This window comes from Pseudophryne corroboree, chromosome 3, assembly GCF_028390025.1.
Source record: "Pseudophryne corroboree isolate aPseCor3 chromosome 3, aPseCor3.hap2, whole genome shotgun sequence".
NCBI classification, from domain to species: Eukaryota; Metazoa; Chordata; class Amphibia; order Anura; family Myobatrachidae; genus Pseudophryne; species Pseudophryne corroboree.
The window spans coordinates 318,936,577-318,955,055 of NC_086446.1; the positions used below are offsets into that span (position 1 = coordinate 318,936,577).

Below are 18,479 nucleotides of genomic sequence, written 5' to 3' on the forward strand. Positions count from 1 at the left end.
GTATGCACCTTAAGAATAAAAACAGACAGCAGTGCTGGCGTTTAAAATTTTTGACAAATTTATCATTGACAAATGGTGGTGGCACTAAAGAATGGACTACCAAACATGCCCACACAGAACCAATCATTGGTGTTTACTCTATTCCACAACCCACCTGTTCAGGTGGTGTAACCATTAAACTCTCTATCAGCCGATACACTCTCACGCCACTCACACGATCTTAACTAATAAATAATGACACAGACAACTGAATTGGCAGTGAAAATGGTCAGCTTTTTATTTAAAAGGGATATAATTTTAGATTAATTTAAATAAACTAAAGTATGGTGGCAGGGGGAAAGAACGGCCTAGCATAAACAATACCGGTAACTTTGAACTAACAATTAAAACAAGGGCTAACAGCGCACCTCTGCCGTCTTCTGCCCCATCCTTGCCTAAACGACTTGCAAGGGAAGAACAGACTGCCTAACTCTTAGAGCGACATAACCACCAAGCGATGAGACCATCCACCCCCATCACCATCAGACTGGGGCGGCAGGCCATCCACGAAGAAGCAAGGGGTTCCACTTGGACCAGTGGTTGCCCCTGCCTGAAACTGGAATCCATGCCTAATCTTCAACGTGAATGGAACTACCCCCCAGGGAAACAACCAAAAATTATTATAAAACCACCAACAGTCATTCTGACACCGGCCACCCTAAAAAGCTGACACAACTAAACCATTAAACCCAACCACACAACCATACCAGGGAGAACAGGAGGGTAAACGTCCTGAAGAAAAGAGAGCCCTACATCCCCAAGCCAACCAACAAAAGCACACAGAACCTCTCTAACAGGCAGGACCAATCAAAAAACATTCTATCTAAAACTAATCCCTCCTCCTAAAAACTTAACCCCTAGTTCAGAGTGCAAGTGTACATGCCTGGAGGTTTATGACACTCCTGTCAAAAACCATTCGCTCCATGATGTTTCCTGTCCAGGAAAATTGGTTTACTACATACCCCACTGCAAGGAGAGCGCACCCACTAAGCCTAAAACCATACACAAAAAGGGCGGGAGAGTGTAAAAACTGGAACAAAGAGGCAGATCTTCTGTCTCACACATCTGTCAACTATGTATAAAAACTCCTCCCCACTTAATTACTATTGACGATTAAAAATTAAGCTGACTGCCTTAAAGAGGAAGCTACTAGCACATTATTAAAGGGGCAACACTCAAACCCCTCGTGGTTTAATGTCCCTCAGGCTTATATTGTTAGCCTTCTGTGGAACTTTACTTTGCTCTAGGGAGCTGTGCATCAGGACTGACTGTACTGTACCTAGTCTAATGGCAAGTATGATTTACTATCAATGTAACTTACAGCAACCAGGCATTTGCTTTTTTTTATTAATTTGCAATTATTAAAACTGATTACTTGTTTGTGATAATGTTAAGCTGAATTGTGTTAGTATTGTGTTGTGACCCTTGTCAATATTTTCAGACAGGATGTGTGTATACTGTATAAGAAATAGAGATGCACACCAGTTTTGTATGATCCCAATGAGTTTTGGGATTAGATTTCTACATAGCCTGCAGTGCCTGTCATGAAGATTTAGTGAGAAATCTGCCATGTATTACGGATCCACACTCCCCACCTGAAGCTCTCATCAACTGCCCCCTCCAGGCTGTGTCTTTATGGCCTGCTTAATGTAATCCTGCTAATTATATTTACTGCTGAACCCTCTGCTTTTCATCCATCTTTCCCCTATCTGGCTTCCACTCTAAAAGGAGACAGTGTTTTTGTATATTACCCAGTGATGTATAGCAGCTGCCTGGCCCAGGTCATGTCTGCTGACACGGAAATGGGGTGTTTGCTGACAGTCATAAAACACTCAGAAAATAAAGGTACTTCTAATAACTATGAGTTTACAAATCCACATACAGTAACTCTCTTGTAAATTAGATTGGCAAACTCTATATATCTTGCATATTATACTGGTCATTTGATATATTCATTATATTTGCTGTCAGATGTACATGCTGATCACTAAAAGCTATTTAAAAGAAATGCAATACTTGATCACGCAGTAGAGGGTTACGTACAGTCAGACGTCTAAATTGCTCCCGAAAACAGCAAAATGTGGCTTAACTTGCAGAGAGGACCATATTGCAATATGTGTACAGCTCTGCCATGGTTGCACATGCATCTTGTTTACTCAAGAAGTGAACAGTAGTACTGTATAGTATGTACACCTGGTTTACACCAGGAGTTGTGGCTCCACTGTGGTATATTTTAAAGTTAGAGTACACAATTCATACACAATATAGTCCATCTATGTCTGGACAGTGTTATTAATCATTTCTAAAGTCACAGTTACCATGCAAATGGAAAGCAAAACCAGACATATAAATAAAATGTAATGTACTAGTCAATACAAACATCTGTTGGCTTCTCTAGTGAATTTTTCTGATTGACAATTTTGGATTGGTTATTGGCTACCTAGCCATCTGAATCAATACAATTGGTATCTATTATAAGTGAAATCCTTTTACAACTGTGTGTTTTACATTTTTCCTGGGGCCAGTAGTGATGAAACATAGAGTACCTGCCAATATATAAAATTCCACTGTTGGTGTAATATAGATATAGCCTTCTTCCCAGCGGCGTTTCTAGAGAGGAGAGGCCCCGTAAGCAGACTCCGTGTATGGGCCCACTCCTCTCCTGTAGCCATCACCGCCGCTGCTAGCGCTCTCAGCACCGAGACTCTGGCACAGTGCCAGAGTCTACAGCACATGCACAGGACTGCAAAAAATGGCCACCGCACCATTTTTCCCAGAGTCCTGCGCATGCGCTGTAGACTCTGGGACTGTGCCAGAGTCTCTAGCACTCAGTACGCTAGCAGCGGCGGTGACGGCTACAGGAGAGGAGGGGGCAACACACAGTCGCCGATGGACGCCGGAAAGGTAAGTATAGAAGAAATGGGTGCAGTGTGTGCGGTGTGGCCCCCTCTGGACCCAGGGGCCCATGTGCACCGCACACACTGCACCCATTATAGATACGCCAGTGCTTCTTCCTATAATGACTTCTTCCTATAGTGCATCCTGGTGCCATCTCTTCCCTGTGTGCTGTGACACCTTCCTATCATAGTCAGTATTTACTTTTCAGCCATTAGTGCTATGGTAGGTCTTCTGTGGAATCAGACCAGACGGGCTAGCTTTTAAACACCACAAGCATCAATGAGCCTTGGGCACCCATGACCCTGTTGCTGGTTTACTGGTTGTCCTTCCTTGGTCCACTTTTGGTAGGTACAGTACTAACCTTTGCATACCGGGAACACCCCACAAGACCTGCCATTTTGGAGATGCTCTGGCCCAGTCATCTAGCCATCACAGTTTGACCCATGTCAAAGTTACAGAGAGCCTTATGCTTGACGATTTTTTCTGCTCCCAACACATCATCTTCAAGAACTGAGTGATCACTTGCTGCCTAATATATCCACCCCTTGACAGGTGTCAGAGTATCGAAATAATCAATGTTATTCACTTTATATATATATATATATATATATATATATATATATATATATATATATATTTATTGAGGGCTGCAAGCTTGGATGCATTGAACCAAAACTCCACTGTTTATTATTTATTATTATTATTATTATTATTGTTATTCCTTATGGTGAGTGCAGAGCCTCAGTGATTTTTATTAAAACAATGTGATCACTACCATGTTGCACCCCAAATCTGGGAATTGTGAATGCCATGGATTAGTGATTTTTTATATTCTAAGATGTCAGTGGCAGACACATTTGTAGGCATACTTCATCATGACTTTTAATGCATAGCTTTTCTGGGCTTGGTACATTATGAAATTTCTCATTCGATATACAAATCTATGGGACTGCTTTTGTGATCAAAAAAAGAAGAACTAGATTTCTGAGATATCTGCTGCAGTACCCTCTATCCATTGTGGTAATAATGTATGTGGAAACCTCAGAAAATTGCTGGTTTCTGAAAATGTTTTGCCATCTTTGCATAATAAAAATGCCCTGTATGACTGTGGGACATTTCACAAGCAATACAGTGGGCTTTACTTGACATTAATTTGCATGGGAAAATTATTTTTGCAATTAAATCATTATATGGACATCCATTAATGCAACATTGTGTTTTCTGTAAGAACTTGCAGGAGAAGCTGTTTGCCAGCTGACAAACATTAAATTGCAGTCTAACACTGCCATACAGCACTATATTCGTATGAAATTGATATTCCTTATGTGTGATTAACAGTTCAGACAGATTCATCATGCTGTGTTAAAGAAAGATCAAATGTCTTCAGTAAAATTCACGATACATCAGATCAAAGAGATTAGAATAAACTTCAAAACTAAAGTGTCATCTGTCACATAACAGAATCTTTGCTGGGATTTAAAGCCCTTTCACGACTTAATTACTATGTTCATCATTACTCATATGTCTATAATGTTGTAATGTCCATAAGCTAATGGGTGGGCAACCTGTGGATCCTACATTTTTCTTTAGGTCCCTTTAACTTTAAACTGTACAAATATTGCCTATAAGGAACAATTGGGGCAGATGTATTAAGCCTGTACAAGTGATAAATCAGTGATAAGTGAAAGGTGATAACGCACCAACCAATCAGCTCCTAACTGTCAATTTACATATTGGAGCTGATTGGCTGGTGCTTTATCACCTTGCACTTATCAACGCTTTATCACTTTTTTATCACTTCTCCAGACTTAATACATCTGCCCCATAGACACATGCTGGAGTCCCGGCTAAAATGGTGTGAGTACCGCAGGTTTAGAGTTCAAGAACTTTGAGATAAGAGGATATATTTACTAATCAGTGTGTTTTGCAAGCTGTCAATTTTTGGATGGTTTTGACCATGAGAGTTAAAATGACAATTATATTAAATGCAAAACTAAAGTATGTTTTAATATTATTGTGGCATAAATACTTCAGGGTCAAGAACACCGAGAATCAAAGCTTGCAAACACCATCATGGAGTAACTCTAGCACACGATCTCACGTAAGTCTACAAATCACATATGATACATTAACATCTATTAAAGTTGTATGTACTGTATATTAAATGTTGGGTTTATTTACGAATTGGTAACTTTTGTAAGCCACTGCTTCTTGGTAGATGGGAGGAGAAAATTTAAAAGAGCATTTGCAGTCAGTGTAAAGCTTGCAGTGTTTTTCACTTACTGTGAGTGCCGCTTTAAATTTTCCCTCCAACCCACGGGCAAGTGATGGCTTACAAAAGCTGCTGCTTTGTAAATAAAGCCCTTTGTGGTAATTACACAGGTTATATTCTAGAAAAGCAACCAATATGTGAAACAATTTCCATATAAACCGTACAATAGCATTCTTTTCCTATAACCTCTGTATCAACTAGAGATGAGCGGGTTCGGTTTCTCTGAATCCGAACCCGCCAGAACTTCATGTTTTTTTTCACGGGTCCGAGCGACTCGGATCTTCCCGCCTTGCTCGGTTAACCCGAGCGCGCCCGAACGTCATCATGACGCTGTCGGATTCTCGCGAGGCTCGGATTCTATCGCGAGACTCGGATTCTATATAAGGAGCCCGCGTCGCCGCCATTTTCACACGTGCATTGAGATTGATAGGGAGAGGACGTGGCTGGCGTCCTCTCCGTTTAGAATTAGAATAGATTAGAGAGACACTTGATTTACTAATTTTGGGGAGCATTAGGAGTACTCAGTAGTGTACAGTGCAGAGTTTTGCTGATAGTGACCAGTGACCACCACTTTTATTTATAATCCGTTCTCTGCCTGAAAAAAGCGATACACAGCACACAGTGACTCAGTCACATACCATATCTGTGTGCACTGCTCAGGCTCAGGCCAGTGTGCTGCATCATCTATTATCTATATATAATATTATATATATCTGTCTGACTGCTCAGCTCACACAGCTTATAATTGTGGGGGAGACTGGGGAGCACTACTGCAGTGCCAGTTATAGGTTATAGCAGGAGCCAGGAGTACATAATATATTATATAGTGAGTGACCACCAGACACACAGTGCAGTTTATTTAATATATCCGTTCTCTGCCTGAAAAAAGCGATACACACAGTGACTCAGTCAGTCACATACCATATCTGTGTGCACTGCTCAGGCTCAGGCCAGTGTGCTGCATCATCTATATATATATTATATATCTGTCTGACTGCTCAGCTCACACAGCTTATAATTGTGGGGGAGACTGGGGAGCACTACTGCAGTGCCAGTTATAGGTTATAGCAGGAGCCAGGAGTACATAATATTATATTAAAATTAAACAGTGCACACTTTTGCTGCAGGAGTGCCACTGCCAGTGTGACTAGTGACCAGTGACCTGACCACCAGTATATAATATTAGTAGTATACTATCTCTTTATCAACCAGTCTATATTAGCAGCAGACACAGTACAGTGCGGTAGTTCACGGCTGTGGCTACCTCTGTGTCGGCACTCGGCAGCCCGTCCATAATTGTATATACCACCTAACCGTGGTTTTTTTTTCTTTCTTTATACATACATACTAGTTACGAGTATACTATCTCTTTATCAACCAGTCTATATATTAGCAGCAGACACAGTACAGTGCGGTAGTTCACGGCTGTGGCTACCTCTGTGTCGGCACTCGGCAGCCCGTCCATAATTGTATATACCACCTAACCGTGTTTTTTTTTTCTTTCTTTATACATACATACTAGTTACGAGTATACTATCTCTTTATCAACCAGTCTATATATTAGCAGCAGACACAGTACAGTGCGGTAGTTCACGGCTGTGGCTACCTCTGTGTCGGCACTCGGCAGCCCGTCCATAATTGTATATACCACCTAACCGTGGTTTTTTTTTCTTTCTTTATACATACATACTAGTTACGAGTATACTATCTCTTTATCAACCAGTCTATATATTAGCAGCAGACACAGTACAGTGCGGTAGTTCACGGCTGTGGCTACCTCTGTGTCGGCACTCGGCAGCCCGTCCATAATTGTATATACCACCTAACCGTGGTTTTTTTTTCTTTCTTTATACATACATACTAGTTACGAGTATACTATCTCTTTATCAACCAGTCTATATATTAGCAGCAGACACAGTACAGTGCGGTAGTTCACGGCTGTGGCTACCTCTGTGTCGGCACTCGGCAGCCCGTCCATAATTGTATACTAGTATCCAATCCATCCATCTCCATTGTTTACCTGAGGTGCCTTTTAGTTGTGCCTATTAAAATATGGAGAACAAAAATGTTGAGGTTCCAAAATTAGGGAAAGATCAAGATCCACTTCCACCTCGTGCTGAAGCTGCTGCCACTAGTCATGGCCGAGACGATGAAATGCCAGCAACGTCGTCTGCCAAGGCCGATGCCCAATGTCATAGTACAGAGCATGTCAAATCCAAAACACCAAATATCAGTAAAAAGCCTCTTTTTTTCTTTGCGTCATGTGCTGTTTGGGGAGGGTTTTTTGGAAGGGACATCCTGCGTGACACTGCAGTGCCACTCCTAGATGGGCCCGGTGTTTGTGTCGGCCACTAGGGTCGCTAATCTTACTCACACAGCTACCTCATTGCGCCTCTTTTTTTCTTTGCGTCATGTGCTGTTTGGGGAGGGTTTTTTGGAAGGGACATCCTGCGTGACACTGCAGTGCCACTCCTAGATGGGCCCGGTGTTTGTGTCGGCCACTAGGGTCGCTAATCTTACTCACACAGCTACCTCATTGCGCCTCTTTTTTTCTTTGCGTCATGTGCTGTTTGGGGAGGGTTTTTTGGAAGGGCCATCCTGCGTGACACTGCAGTGCCACTCCTAGATGGGCCCGGTGTTTGTGTCGGCCACTAGGGTCGCTAATCTTACTCACACAGCTACCTCATTGCGCCTCTTTTTTTCTTTGCGTCATGTGCTGTTTGGGGAGGGTTTTTTGGAAGGGCCATCCTGCGTGACACTGCAGTGCCACTCCTAGATGGGCCCGGTGTTTGTGTCGGCCACTAGGGTCGCTAATCTTACTCACACAGCTACCTCATTGCGCCTCTTTTTTTCTTTGCGTCATGTGCTGTTTGGGGAGGGTTTTTTGGAAGGGACATCCTGCGTGACACTGCAGTGCCACTCCTAGATGGGCCCGGTGTTTGTGTCGGCCACTAGGGTCGCTAATCTTACTCACACAGCTACCTCATTGCGCCTCTTTTTTTCTTTGCGTCATGTGCTGTTTGGGGAGGGTTTTTTGGAAGGGACATCCTGCGTGACACTGCAGTGCCACTCCTAGATGGGCCCGGTGTTTGTGTCGGCCACTAGGGTCGCTTATCTTACTCACACAGCGACCTCGGTGCAAATTTTAGGACTAAAAATAATATTGTGAGGTGTGAGGTATTCAGAATAGACTGAAAATGAGTGTAAATTATGGTTTTTGAGGTTAATAATACTTTGGGATCAAAATGACCCCCAAATTCTATGATTTAAGCTGTTTTTTAGTGTTTTTTGAAAAAAACACCCGAATCCAAAACACACCCGAATCCGACAAAAAAAATTCGGTGAGGTTTTGCCAAAACGCGTTCGAACCCAAAACACGGCCGCGGAACCGAACCCAAAACCAAAACACAAAACCCGAAAAATTTCAGGCGCTCATCTCTAGTATCAACATGAAAGCTTTAAATCAGCATTTAAAGAAACAAAACAAGTATGTCTGATAGTTGTAGCATTCAAAAGTTACCTTATGGCAATACTATCCACTTATTCTTCTACTTGTTATGCAACACTGGTACAATCATGCAACACTGGTACAATTTTTCTAAGTGAAGAATGCAATATGGCAGCACATATTTATATTGCATACTGTGTAATATTTAAACTTGAAAGAAAATAACCAAACATATTCTCATTGTAAATGTTCTTTAAATTCCATTTTTCCTACAGGCACCATAATCCAGATGCCCCAATACTATCAGATGGTTAGCTGTTATTGTCATACTCATATATGCTGTAAACAGTGCTTGTCCATACAGTACATTTGACAGTAATCCTAAGAAGATAACAGACATCACTCACATGACTACCAGTCCTAGAAGAGACGGGTGTGGTATTGAAAGTCGACAGTAACTAGGTCGACAATGTCTAGGTCGACCACCATTGGTCGACAGTAACTAGGTCGACAGGGTGTCTAGGTCGACAGGGTCTTTAGGTCGACATGGTCTAGGTCGACAGGTCAAAAGGTCGACATGAGTTTTTAATGTTATTTTGGTGTCGTTTTCTTCGTAGAGTGACCGGGAACCCCAAATAGTGCACCGCGTCCCCTCGCATGGCTCGCTTCGCTCGCCATGCTTCGGGCATGGTGCCTTCGCTCCGCTACCGCTTCGCTCGGCACAGATTACCGTTCCAATCGTAGTCCACGTGGATCGTTAAGTATGAAAAGGTTCAAAAAAAGAAAAAAAATGTTAAAAACTTATGTCGACCTTTTGACCTGTCGACCTAGAACATGTCGACCTAAAGACCCTGTCGACCTAGACACCCTGTCGACCTAGTTACTGTCGACCAATAGTGGTCGACCTAGACATTGTCGACCTAGTAACTGTCGACTTTCAGTCCGGATCCCGAAGAGACACATTGCATTTTGAAATTTGCAGCCCCAGATTCCTAAACTTTTAAGTCCATGTAGCTGCACTTAGAACTGCCATGGATCCATGGCTGGATAGATTGTTCTTTATAATAGGTACACTATTTTTTTTTTTCAATACTCATTACCAGACAGAATATTTCATTAGGTACTCAGAGAACATTGTAGCCTATCAGTCACTTCTTCCTACTTAGCAGTAATACTCACTTTCACACAGTTCAATTCAGTGTCATAGCTGAGAACAGAGGAGAGATTCAATGGGGGATATTCAATTGTTTGAAAAGTCAGTTGGGTGTCTGTTTTTTCCTATCTAATAGACAGGAAAAAACAGACACCCAACTGACTTTTCAAACATTTGCATTCCCCCCATTGTATGCTGAGGCATATGTTGATATGAGATGTATGTATACAAGAGGCAATACTTTGGTGTATAAAAAATAATAGTGGACTTATGCTAATTTAGTATTTCTTTTGGAGAGGCTGTAAATTTACTAACTGGTAGCAAAGTACAGTAAGGAGTATGCATTTTTGCAGTACATACTGTATAATAAAAACAAGGTATCAAAATAAGGTCCTGGAATTGACTGGAAAAAGAATTGTTAAATTCTGCAAAATTACACGCACAATCATTTTATTTTTGCTTTTTTTGTGTGAATCTCGCATTATTCCCACTTCTAGAGTGGCACAACTATCTTAATGCAAAGTGCCTTAAAGTGATTTAAAACAACAACAACACTCACAGTGGAGAAGTTGTGTGGGCCGCAGGCCTCTCCCCGATATCTACAAGAAAGCAGCATGTCCTCCAGCTGGTGGCCCAGCCTGTCCATGAATCCGACACTTATTCCATCAAAGTCCCGAGGTGGTAGGAAAAGTCGAAAATCGGCAAGTTTGTGAAACCATTTCTGTTTGTCCTCTGGCAGTAGCTCTGCCAACAGGGGTCGAGCTGTACGATTGGCTAAAAGTAGCCCCAGCCAGTAGCCTGCAAAGTAGAGATCGCTTTTGCTGAGACGGTGAAATCGGACAGGGTTGTTGTTGCAAAGGGTAACAGCTGGAAAGGCCAGTTCCTTGCTCCATTCCAGCTGTACCCTGGTATGTGAAGGAAAGGACAGCCAATAAAGCAGCCTGTTGGATGACCAAGAGAGTAAGAGTCCCAGTGATGTGAAGAACGCAAGAAACCATAATGCACGTCGTTGAAATGCCAACCTTGGTGAGCATATGTATCTCAGGCCATGCAGCTTGGTGCGCTCCAGGGAGGGCAGTAATAAGGCACGGCGTTGTTGTGTCCTGACATAGCATGGCGGTGGCACCACCTGGGCATCTCTTCTGACTGCTTCTGGAGGGCAGCTGGCAGCTGGAGCCCGGATCCTCTCTTCTCGGGTCATGACACACCCCCAGGGACTCACCAGCAGGGGGGCATTTCACTCTGGGCATCGGCAGCACAGCTGGGTACCACCACCCCCTCATTCATTCAGTCAGTGGAATACCCAGAATTCTAGCTGAAAATGCAAAAACCTAGAAAGAACAGGGCTTGCTGCAGGACCTTGGGCAATGTGGAGAAATCCGTTTAGTTTCACAGACAGAACCCAATATGAACCCTATCAATTCAGTTTCCCATGTCAAAAAAACACTGCTGTCTCTATAATGTAAATCTTATTACTTTTTACAATATGTATGACAATATCTTGGGCAAAAAAGTAATAGTCTTCTTAGTTTAATATGGGTATATTACACTCCTTGCTCACCTTGTAAATCAGCAACAGAAACCTCCTTAATTGCCTGCATGATAATAACACACAAGCAACTAGTTGTCTCCCACACACTTCAAATAGGGAAAGACATTCTCCCTTCTTCGTGAAGCCAGATTGCCATGACAGTGAAAAGCATTTAGGGAACTGAAGGTGCTGAAAAATATCCTTCTTCTGCCAACTGTCTCAGTGTTTAGAGTATATGAGCTACAAATAAAGCCTTTGGACTGATTACCCTGGCACTGTCATTAGCTGTGTGCTGAATTTCCCCGCTGCAGTTTCTACTCTTAATTTACTGGTCCTCCTTAGATGATTTCCAGGCATGAGGGACTGAAGACTACACAATGATCAGTCTGTCCACTCAGCAGGTCAGTGAAGGGGGGATCTAAAGCACATGATCTGTGGAATGTTTTGTAGTCTGTCTTCCCAAACGAAAAACAATCTGATAAAGACTTTAAGTAGCTCTTGTCATGACTACACCAGAAGACACCAGAAAAATGTTCATTTGTTTTCTCTTAGAATTCTCCTAAATGTAAAAATCAGGGGAACCTATCATGTATGGCACTAGTTTTTTTTTTAGCTGATACCAAGGCTCACAAGGGTAAATACTTGGCACCGTTAGAATTGCTCTTGGGCTGTGAAATCCAGGACAGGAAATCCTTGTATGTAGCTGTGATTTCCCAGTCATCACGCACAACATATAAAGCCCCACGATTATCCATTAGTTTTATCCAGGTCTCTCATAGCTCCTTGCATTCAACAAACTTTGAAATCCAAAGCAGAGATGGGCTTGGTGAGTTCAGCACTGCGGACAGCTCCTCCAGCGAAGCCAGATGTGTGGAGCAGACAGCAATCACATAAGGTGGTCTGAGTAAAAGACACACTGCAGGGAACACTTAATAATTACATGTGCATGCACTTATAGACATCATGTCTGCAGGGCAGTGATCCGGTGTGAGGGTCAGTTCTGCTAAGCTGCCACTGAGAGCTGCTGATAAACCTTGTGTCCCTCTCTCGCCGCCTCTGCTGCACACAGGCATCTCTATTTGTGCACCAGTGCAATCCTGCATTACCGTATTCCTCTTTGTACAACACTGTTCTCTGAATTACCAACAAGCTTAGAAACCAAGAGCATTTTGACAAGGTCCCCAATTCTGTCAATACAGTAAACTGCGTACTACAAGGAAGCACAGTCTTCGCTGAATTACAAATCATAGCATCACTTGGTAGATTGCAGCCTCAGGTTGTAGAAAACAAATGTGCTAGAGGAAAAAGAAACCCCTAGTCTGTTTCTTAATAGAGGTTATGGTTCTTTTACAACATGAAATGGCCATTAATCCATCATGATACCGGTAATTATTTAATGCAATAATTGAGGAGTCATTATCTGTATCTCACATGCTAGCACACATTTAATAAACCCCAATTGTAAAACATGACGGAATATATTGGCGTAATACAAGTAATTGTATAATAATAATAATAATAATAATAATAATAATACCAGCAGATGTCTGGCAGGACATATTGTGCATTGCAGTTAAACAATGGTTGCAGTGTTATATAGGGTCTAAGGACCCTATTTATCATTGAATATTTGTGTTTGCAATCATGTTACTTTGTACTCATCACAGGGACAGACTCCTTTCAGAGTCCCTGCCTCTAATGTGACTTATTTTACATTCTGGCAAAGTATCATTTCTTTTTGCCACAATTAATGGCAATAAGAAATAATAATTATCGGGTCTGAAACCTGACAATTAGTAAATATGTCCCTAATAGTACTACAGCAATGCAAAGTATAAATGCAGTGTCAAAAAAAAAGGGTCTAATATTTTAGCAGTAACCGCAGCTATTTGTTCTGTATGGTCAGGAAGTGGTAAATACTGCATCAGACACTAGACCCTAAAGTTGAAGAACTGACATTTTATATTGTTACAGTTGCTGTAACACAGAATATCTTCTGCCTTTCTTTCTATGGCCCTCATTCCGAGTTGTTCGCTCGCAAGCTGCTTTTATCAGCATTGCACACGCTAAGCCGCCGCCTACTGGGAGTGAATCAAGGCTTAGCAAAATTGCGAACGAAAGATTCTCTAAATTGCGATTAGAAATTTCTTTGCAGTTTCTGAGTAGCTCGGGACTTACTCTGCCACTGCGATCAATTCAGTCAGTTTCGTTCCTGGTTTGATGTCACAAACACACCCAGCGTTCGCCCAGGCACTCCTCCGTTTCTCCAGCCACTCCCGCGTTTTTACCAGAAACGGCAGCGTTTTTTCACACACTCCCATAAAACGGCCAGTTTCCGCCCAGAAACACCCACTTCCTGTCAATCACACTCCGATCTCCAGTACGAAGAAAAAACCTCGTAATGCCGTGAGTAAAATACCTAACTTCTTAGCAAATTTACTTGGCGCAGTCGCAGTGCGAACATTGCGCATGCGCAATTAGCGTAAAATCGCTGCGATGCGAAGAAAATTACCGAGCGAACAACTCGGAATGACCACCCATATCCTTCTGCTCAACTGTAGTACCTGTCTGCTATGCAAAATGCATGGAATTACATACAAATGTGTGCTACAATGCATAATGTGGAATACTGTGCACTGTGTGTAGGCAATGGGCAAGTGTCACTGCTCCTCCTGTTGGAAATATGTACAATTATACTATATAAAACTTAATATACTTGAAATAAATGAGCGAGCACACATATACATATGGTACAAGTGTGTGTGTGTGTGTGTGTGTGTGTGTGTGTGTGTGTGTGCGTGTGTGCGTGTGTGTGTGTGTGTGTGTGTGTGTGTATATAGCAAATAAGAGTCCAGATAATATCCATGTTTTTGTGGTGCAGCTCACCTAGGAGATCTCTTCCCAAAAGTCACTATTTCTGTGAATGAATAAAAAGAGATAGGAGGCACACAATGGTGAAGTATGTTCAAAAAGTCAAATCTTTACTGAAAAACAATTAAGAACCACTCACATATAAAGTAGTGATTTGTAAGAATATCATAAACCGCTCCAAATTTATTCTGCAGCAGGAGAACGACCCCAAACATACAGTCAATGGGCCTAATTCAGACCTGATCATGGATGTGCTAAATTTAGCACATCTACGATCAGTCACACAGACGTGAGAGGGGGGACGCCCAGCACAGGGCTAGTCCACCCTGCATGTCAGGTCTGACCACAACCCCCTCCCCCCCCCCCCCCCTTGCACAAGTACAAAAGCATCGCACAGTGGCGATGCTTTTGTACTGGAAGAGTAGCTCCTCCCTGCCAGCACAGCTCCTGGCAGGGAGCTACTCATCGCTGTGAGGGTTGTAGCGGCTGCATGTGATGTCACACAGCCACCGCAGCCCCCTCCCCCAACAGTCTGGGCATGCCTGCGTTTCCAGGACCACGCCCCCTAAATGGCAGCCAAATGCTGCCAGCCTGCCCCCTCCTGCCCAGCGACCGCCTCTGCCTGTCAATCAGCAGAGGCGATTGCAGGGCCGAGACTGCCATCGGCTGTCTGGCATGCGTCAATGCACTGCGGCACCGATGCATGCGCAGTTCAGACCTGATCGCTGCTGTGCAAAAATGCACGGCAGCGATCAGGTATGAACTAGTCCCAATGTCATTAAGAACTATCTTCAGCTTAAAGAAGAACAAGGAGTCCTGGAGCTAATGTTATGGCCCCAACAGAGCTCTGATCTCAACATCATCGAGTCTGTATGGGATTACATGAAGAGATTTTAGCAAGCCTTCATCACAGAAGATCTGTTCTCCAAGTTCTCCAAGATGTTTGGAACAAACTTCCTGCCGAGTTCCTTCAAAAACTGTGCAAATGTACCTAGAAGGGAATACATAAGATATGCCAGAGGTTGGGATGCCGGTGGTCACATGACCGACCGCAGCATCCCGACCCTGAAGATGCCATCATCGGCAGGGCCGGCTCGAGGCATGTTCGACTCGAGCGGCCGCGCAGGATGCCACCCTTAAAGGGTGCCGCACGCTGGCGCCACCATGTCGGATCCTGGAGCAGGCCCTGTCCTGTAGCCTGCTGTGCTGTCCTCCCGTACATTGAGCTGTGCGCGCTATGCGGCGCCGGCATCTGATGTAAGACCCCGTCGCCGCACAGCGCGTGCAGTTCTGTTTCAGACAGCGGCATGCACAGCCGCACTCCCCCTCCCTCGGCACAGCCGGCACTGGGGGCATATGTGGCACTGTGGGGGCATTTATCTGGCACTGTGGGGGGCATATCTGGACTGTGGGGGGCATTAATGTATCTGGCACTGTGGGGGTCATTTATCTGCCGCTGTGGGGGGCATATCTGTTCTGTGGGGGGCATTAATGTATCTGGCACTGTGGGGGCCTGGGGGCATTAATGTATCTGGCACTGTGGGGGTCATTTATCTGGCACTGTGGGGGGCATTTATCTGGCACTGTAGGGGCATTTCTGGCACTGTGGGGGTCTGGGGGCATTAATGTATCTGGCACTGTGGGGGGCATTTATCTGGTACTGTGGGGGCATTAATGTATCTGGCACTGGGGGCATTTATCTGGCACTGTGGGGGCATTTATCTGGCACTGTGGGGGGCATTCATTTATCTGGCACTGTGGGGGGCATTCATTTATCTGGCACTGTGGGGGGCATTAATGTATCTGGCACTGTGGGGGCATTAATGTGTCTGGCACTGTGGGGGCATTTATCTGGCACTGTGGGGGCATTTATCTGGCACTGTGAGGGTGCATTAATGTATCTAGCACTGTGGGGGCATTTCTGGCACTGTGGGGTCATTTATCTATCTGGGACTGTGGGGGCATATCTGGCACTGTGGGGGGCATTTATGTATCTGGCACTGTGGGGGGCATTTATGTATCTGGCACTGTGGGAGGCATTTATGTGTCTGGCACTGTGGGGGGCATTTATGTATCTGGTACTGTGGGGGCATTTACGTATCTGGCACTGTGGGGGCAATTATGTTTCTGGCACTGTGGGGGCATTTATGTATCTGGCACTGCTGGCGGGGGCATGTCTTGTGCATTTGGCACTGCTGGGGGGGCATGTCGTGCATTTGGCACTGCTGGGGGAGCATGTCATATGCATCTGGTACGGCTGGGGGGCATGTCATGTGCATCTGGCATGGCTGGGGGGCATGTCATGTGCATCTGGCATGGCTGGGGGGCATGTCGTGTAGCTGGCACGGCTGGGGGGCATATCATGTAGTGTTCTCGTGTCTAACGTTCTCTGCCTGGCGCAAAGTGTCTAACGTGCTTTGCCTGGCGCAAAGTGTCTAACGTGCTCTGCCTGGCGCAAAGTGTCTAACGTGCTCTGCTTGTCGCAGTGTGTATAGGAGGTTCTACCTGGTGCAATGTGTATTAGCTGCACTACTGTGTGGTGTAATGCGAATTGCCACTATTATGTGGCTGCGCCCCTTCCCCATGAAGCAATGCCCCTAAATTTTTGATGCGCGCCTTTGGCGTGCAAGGTCCATGATTTCGAATGGAGCAACAAGCATTACAGTATGTACATAATTTTGCCCTTCTAACTTAAATATGTGCCCTCCCGAATGCAAAATGTGCCCTCCCCATGATCAGCACCCCTGCCCTAAAAAAATCCTAGAATGAACACTATCATGTGTAGCTGCCACTGCTGGGGGGCATATCATGTGTAGCTGGCACTGCAGCGGGGCATGTCATGTCTATCTGGCACTGCTGGGGGGTATAGCATGTCTATCTGGCACTGCTGGGGGGCATGTCATGTGTAGCTGGCACTGCTGCGGGGCATGTCATGTCTATCTGGCACTGCTGGGGGGTATATCATATCTATCTGGCACTGCTGGGGGGCATATCATGTGTAGCTGGCACTACTGCGGGGCATGTCATGTCTATCTGGCACTGCACTACTGTAGACATTATGTGTAGCTGACACTATACTGGAGACATTGTGTGTAAGGAACACTACCGTGGCTGTTATGTGTAAGGCTGCTAATTGTGTGCGTAGAGGGGGTGTGAAAATATATTTATTTATAGTTTGATAATATGAAGTTGTGAGGCCCCGCACACTTTTCCAGGAGGCCCGCCCACTTTTCCAGGAGCGCGCGAGTATGGGAGGGGGCGCTTTGAAATTTTCTTGCTCAGGGCGCTAGTAGGCCTGGAGCCGTCCCTGATCATCGGAGGGGTTAAGTATTTATTTTATTACATACAAATGTGTATGTTGATTTTTGATAGTTTTGCTTATAAGAGGGTGAGTTCCACCCTATGGGCACAATGATAGTTAGAATTGGGAATATGTACGAAAAAAAAACTGTACGGTATATTTGCCCATACTGTATGCAGAGTTGTAAATATCTTGTAGTGCGCCCGTCCCCTATCCGTATGTTTGGTTTGTTACTAATCATCTACATATATCTATAAACACAGAGGATCCATAGCTCCATCAAGAAGTAAAGGTATAGCAGCTTTTCCTGGTGCCCTCAAAAAAAACACATCAGATACTCAGCATGTAGGTGCCTGACCTTTATGCTGAATATATATGTGTGTGTGTTTGAAGCCAGACATGCCGCACCTTTGGATACATAGAAGACTGCTTATGTGGAGACAGAGGGCACAGTAAGTTTGAAAAAGTGATAGAGGGCCCTATACTCCGCCTCACCCAGAGTTCATAATATGCCAGTAGTGCTGCACATTACAACAAGGGATTGCCAAGGGAGAGGGTGACAGGGGAAGGCAGTGAATGACAGGGGGAGGCAGAGGGTGACAGGAAGAGGTAGTGGGTAACAGTGGAGGTAGAGAGTGAAAGGGAGAAGCAGAAGCCAAAAGAGAATTCAGAGGGAAACAGGGAGAGTCATACGACAAAACAGAGAGGCAGAGGTTGACAGGGGAGGCAGAGAGTGACAGAGGGATGCAGTAGGTGACAGGAGGAGGCAGAGGCTGACAGAGGGAGAAGTGCACAGCCCGTAACTTATCATGGTGATAATGCATATGTCCCTTGTGCCCACTAAGGTAGCCCTGCCACTCATGTAGCCACCAAGTGCTGCCCGCATCTCTCCCAGGGTCTCGCAGCCTCCTCCCACCAGTTGCATAGCACAGATGCCAGAAGCACGCCTCCCTTTGTACTGCAGTA

At 44.4% G+C, this 18,479-nt stretch overlaps 1 protein-coding gene across 3 annotated transcripts in view; it reads right to left on the bottom strand.

Moving 5' to 3' along the window:
* Positions 1 to 18,479, bottom strand: part of ASIC2 (acid sensing ion channel subunit 2) — a 1,301,501-nt gene that overhangs the window by 584,097 nt on the left and 698,925 nt on the right. For 2 of the 3 annotated variants that reach the window (XM_063959471.1, XM_063959473.1), the window contains exon 1: positions 10,370 to 12,415. The exons of the other annotated variant lie outside the window; for it this stretch is intronic. In XM_063959471.1, the coding sequence (XP_063815541.1) occupies positions 10,370 to 11,011 (642 nt within the window). In that variant the 5' untranslated portion in view covers positions 11,012 to 12,415. Of the gene's footprint in view, positions 1 to 10,369; positions 12,416 to 18,479 lie in introns of those variants that run through there. 3 annotated transcript variants of the gene reach the window in all.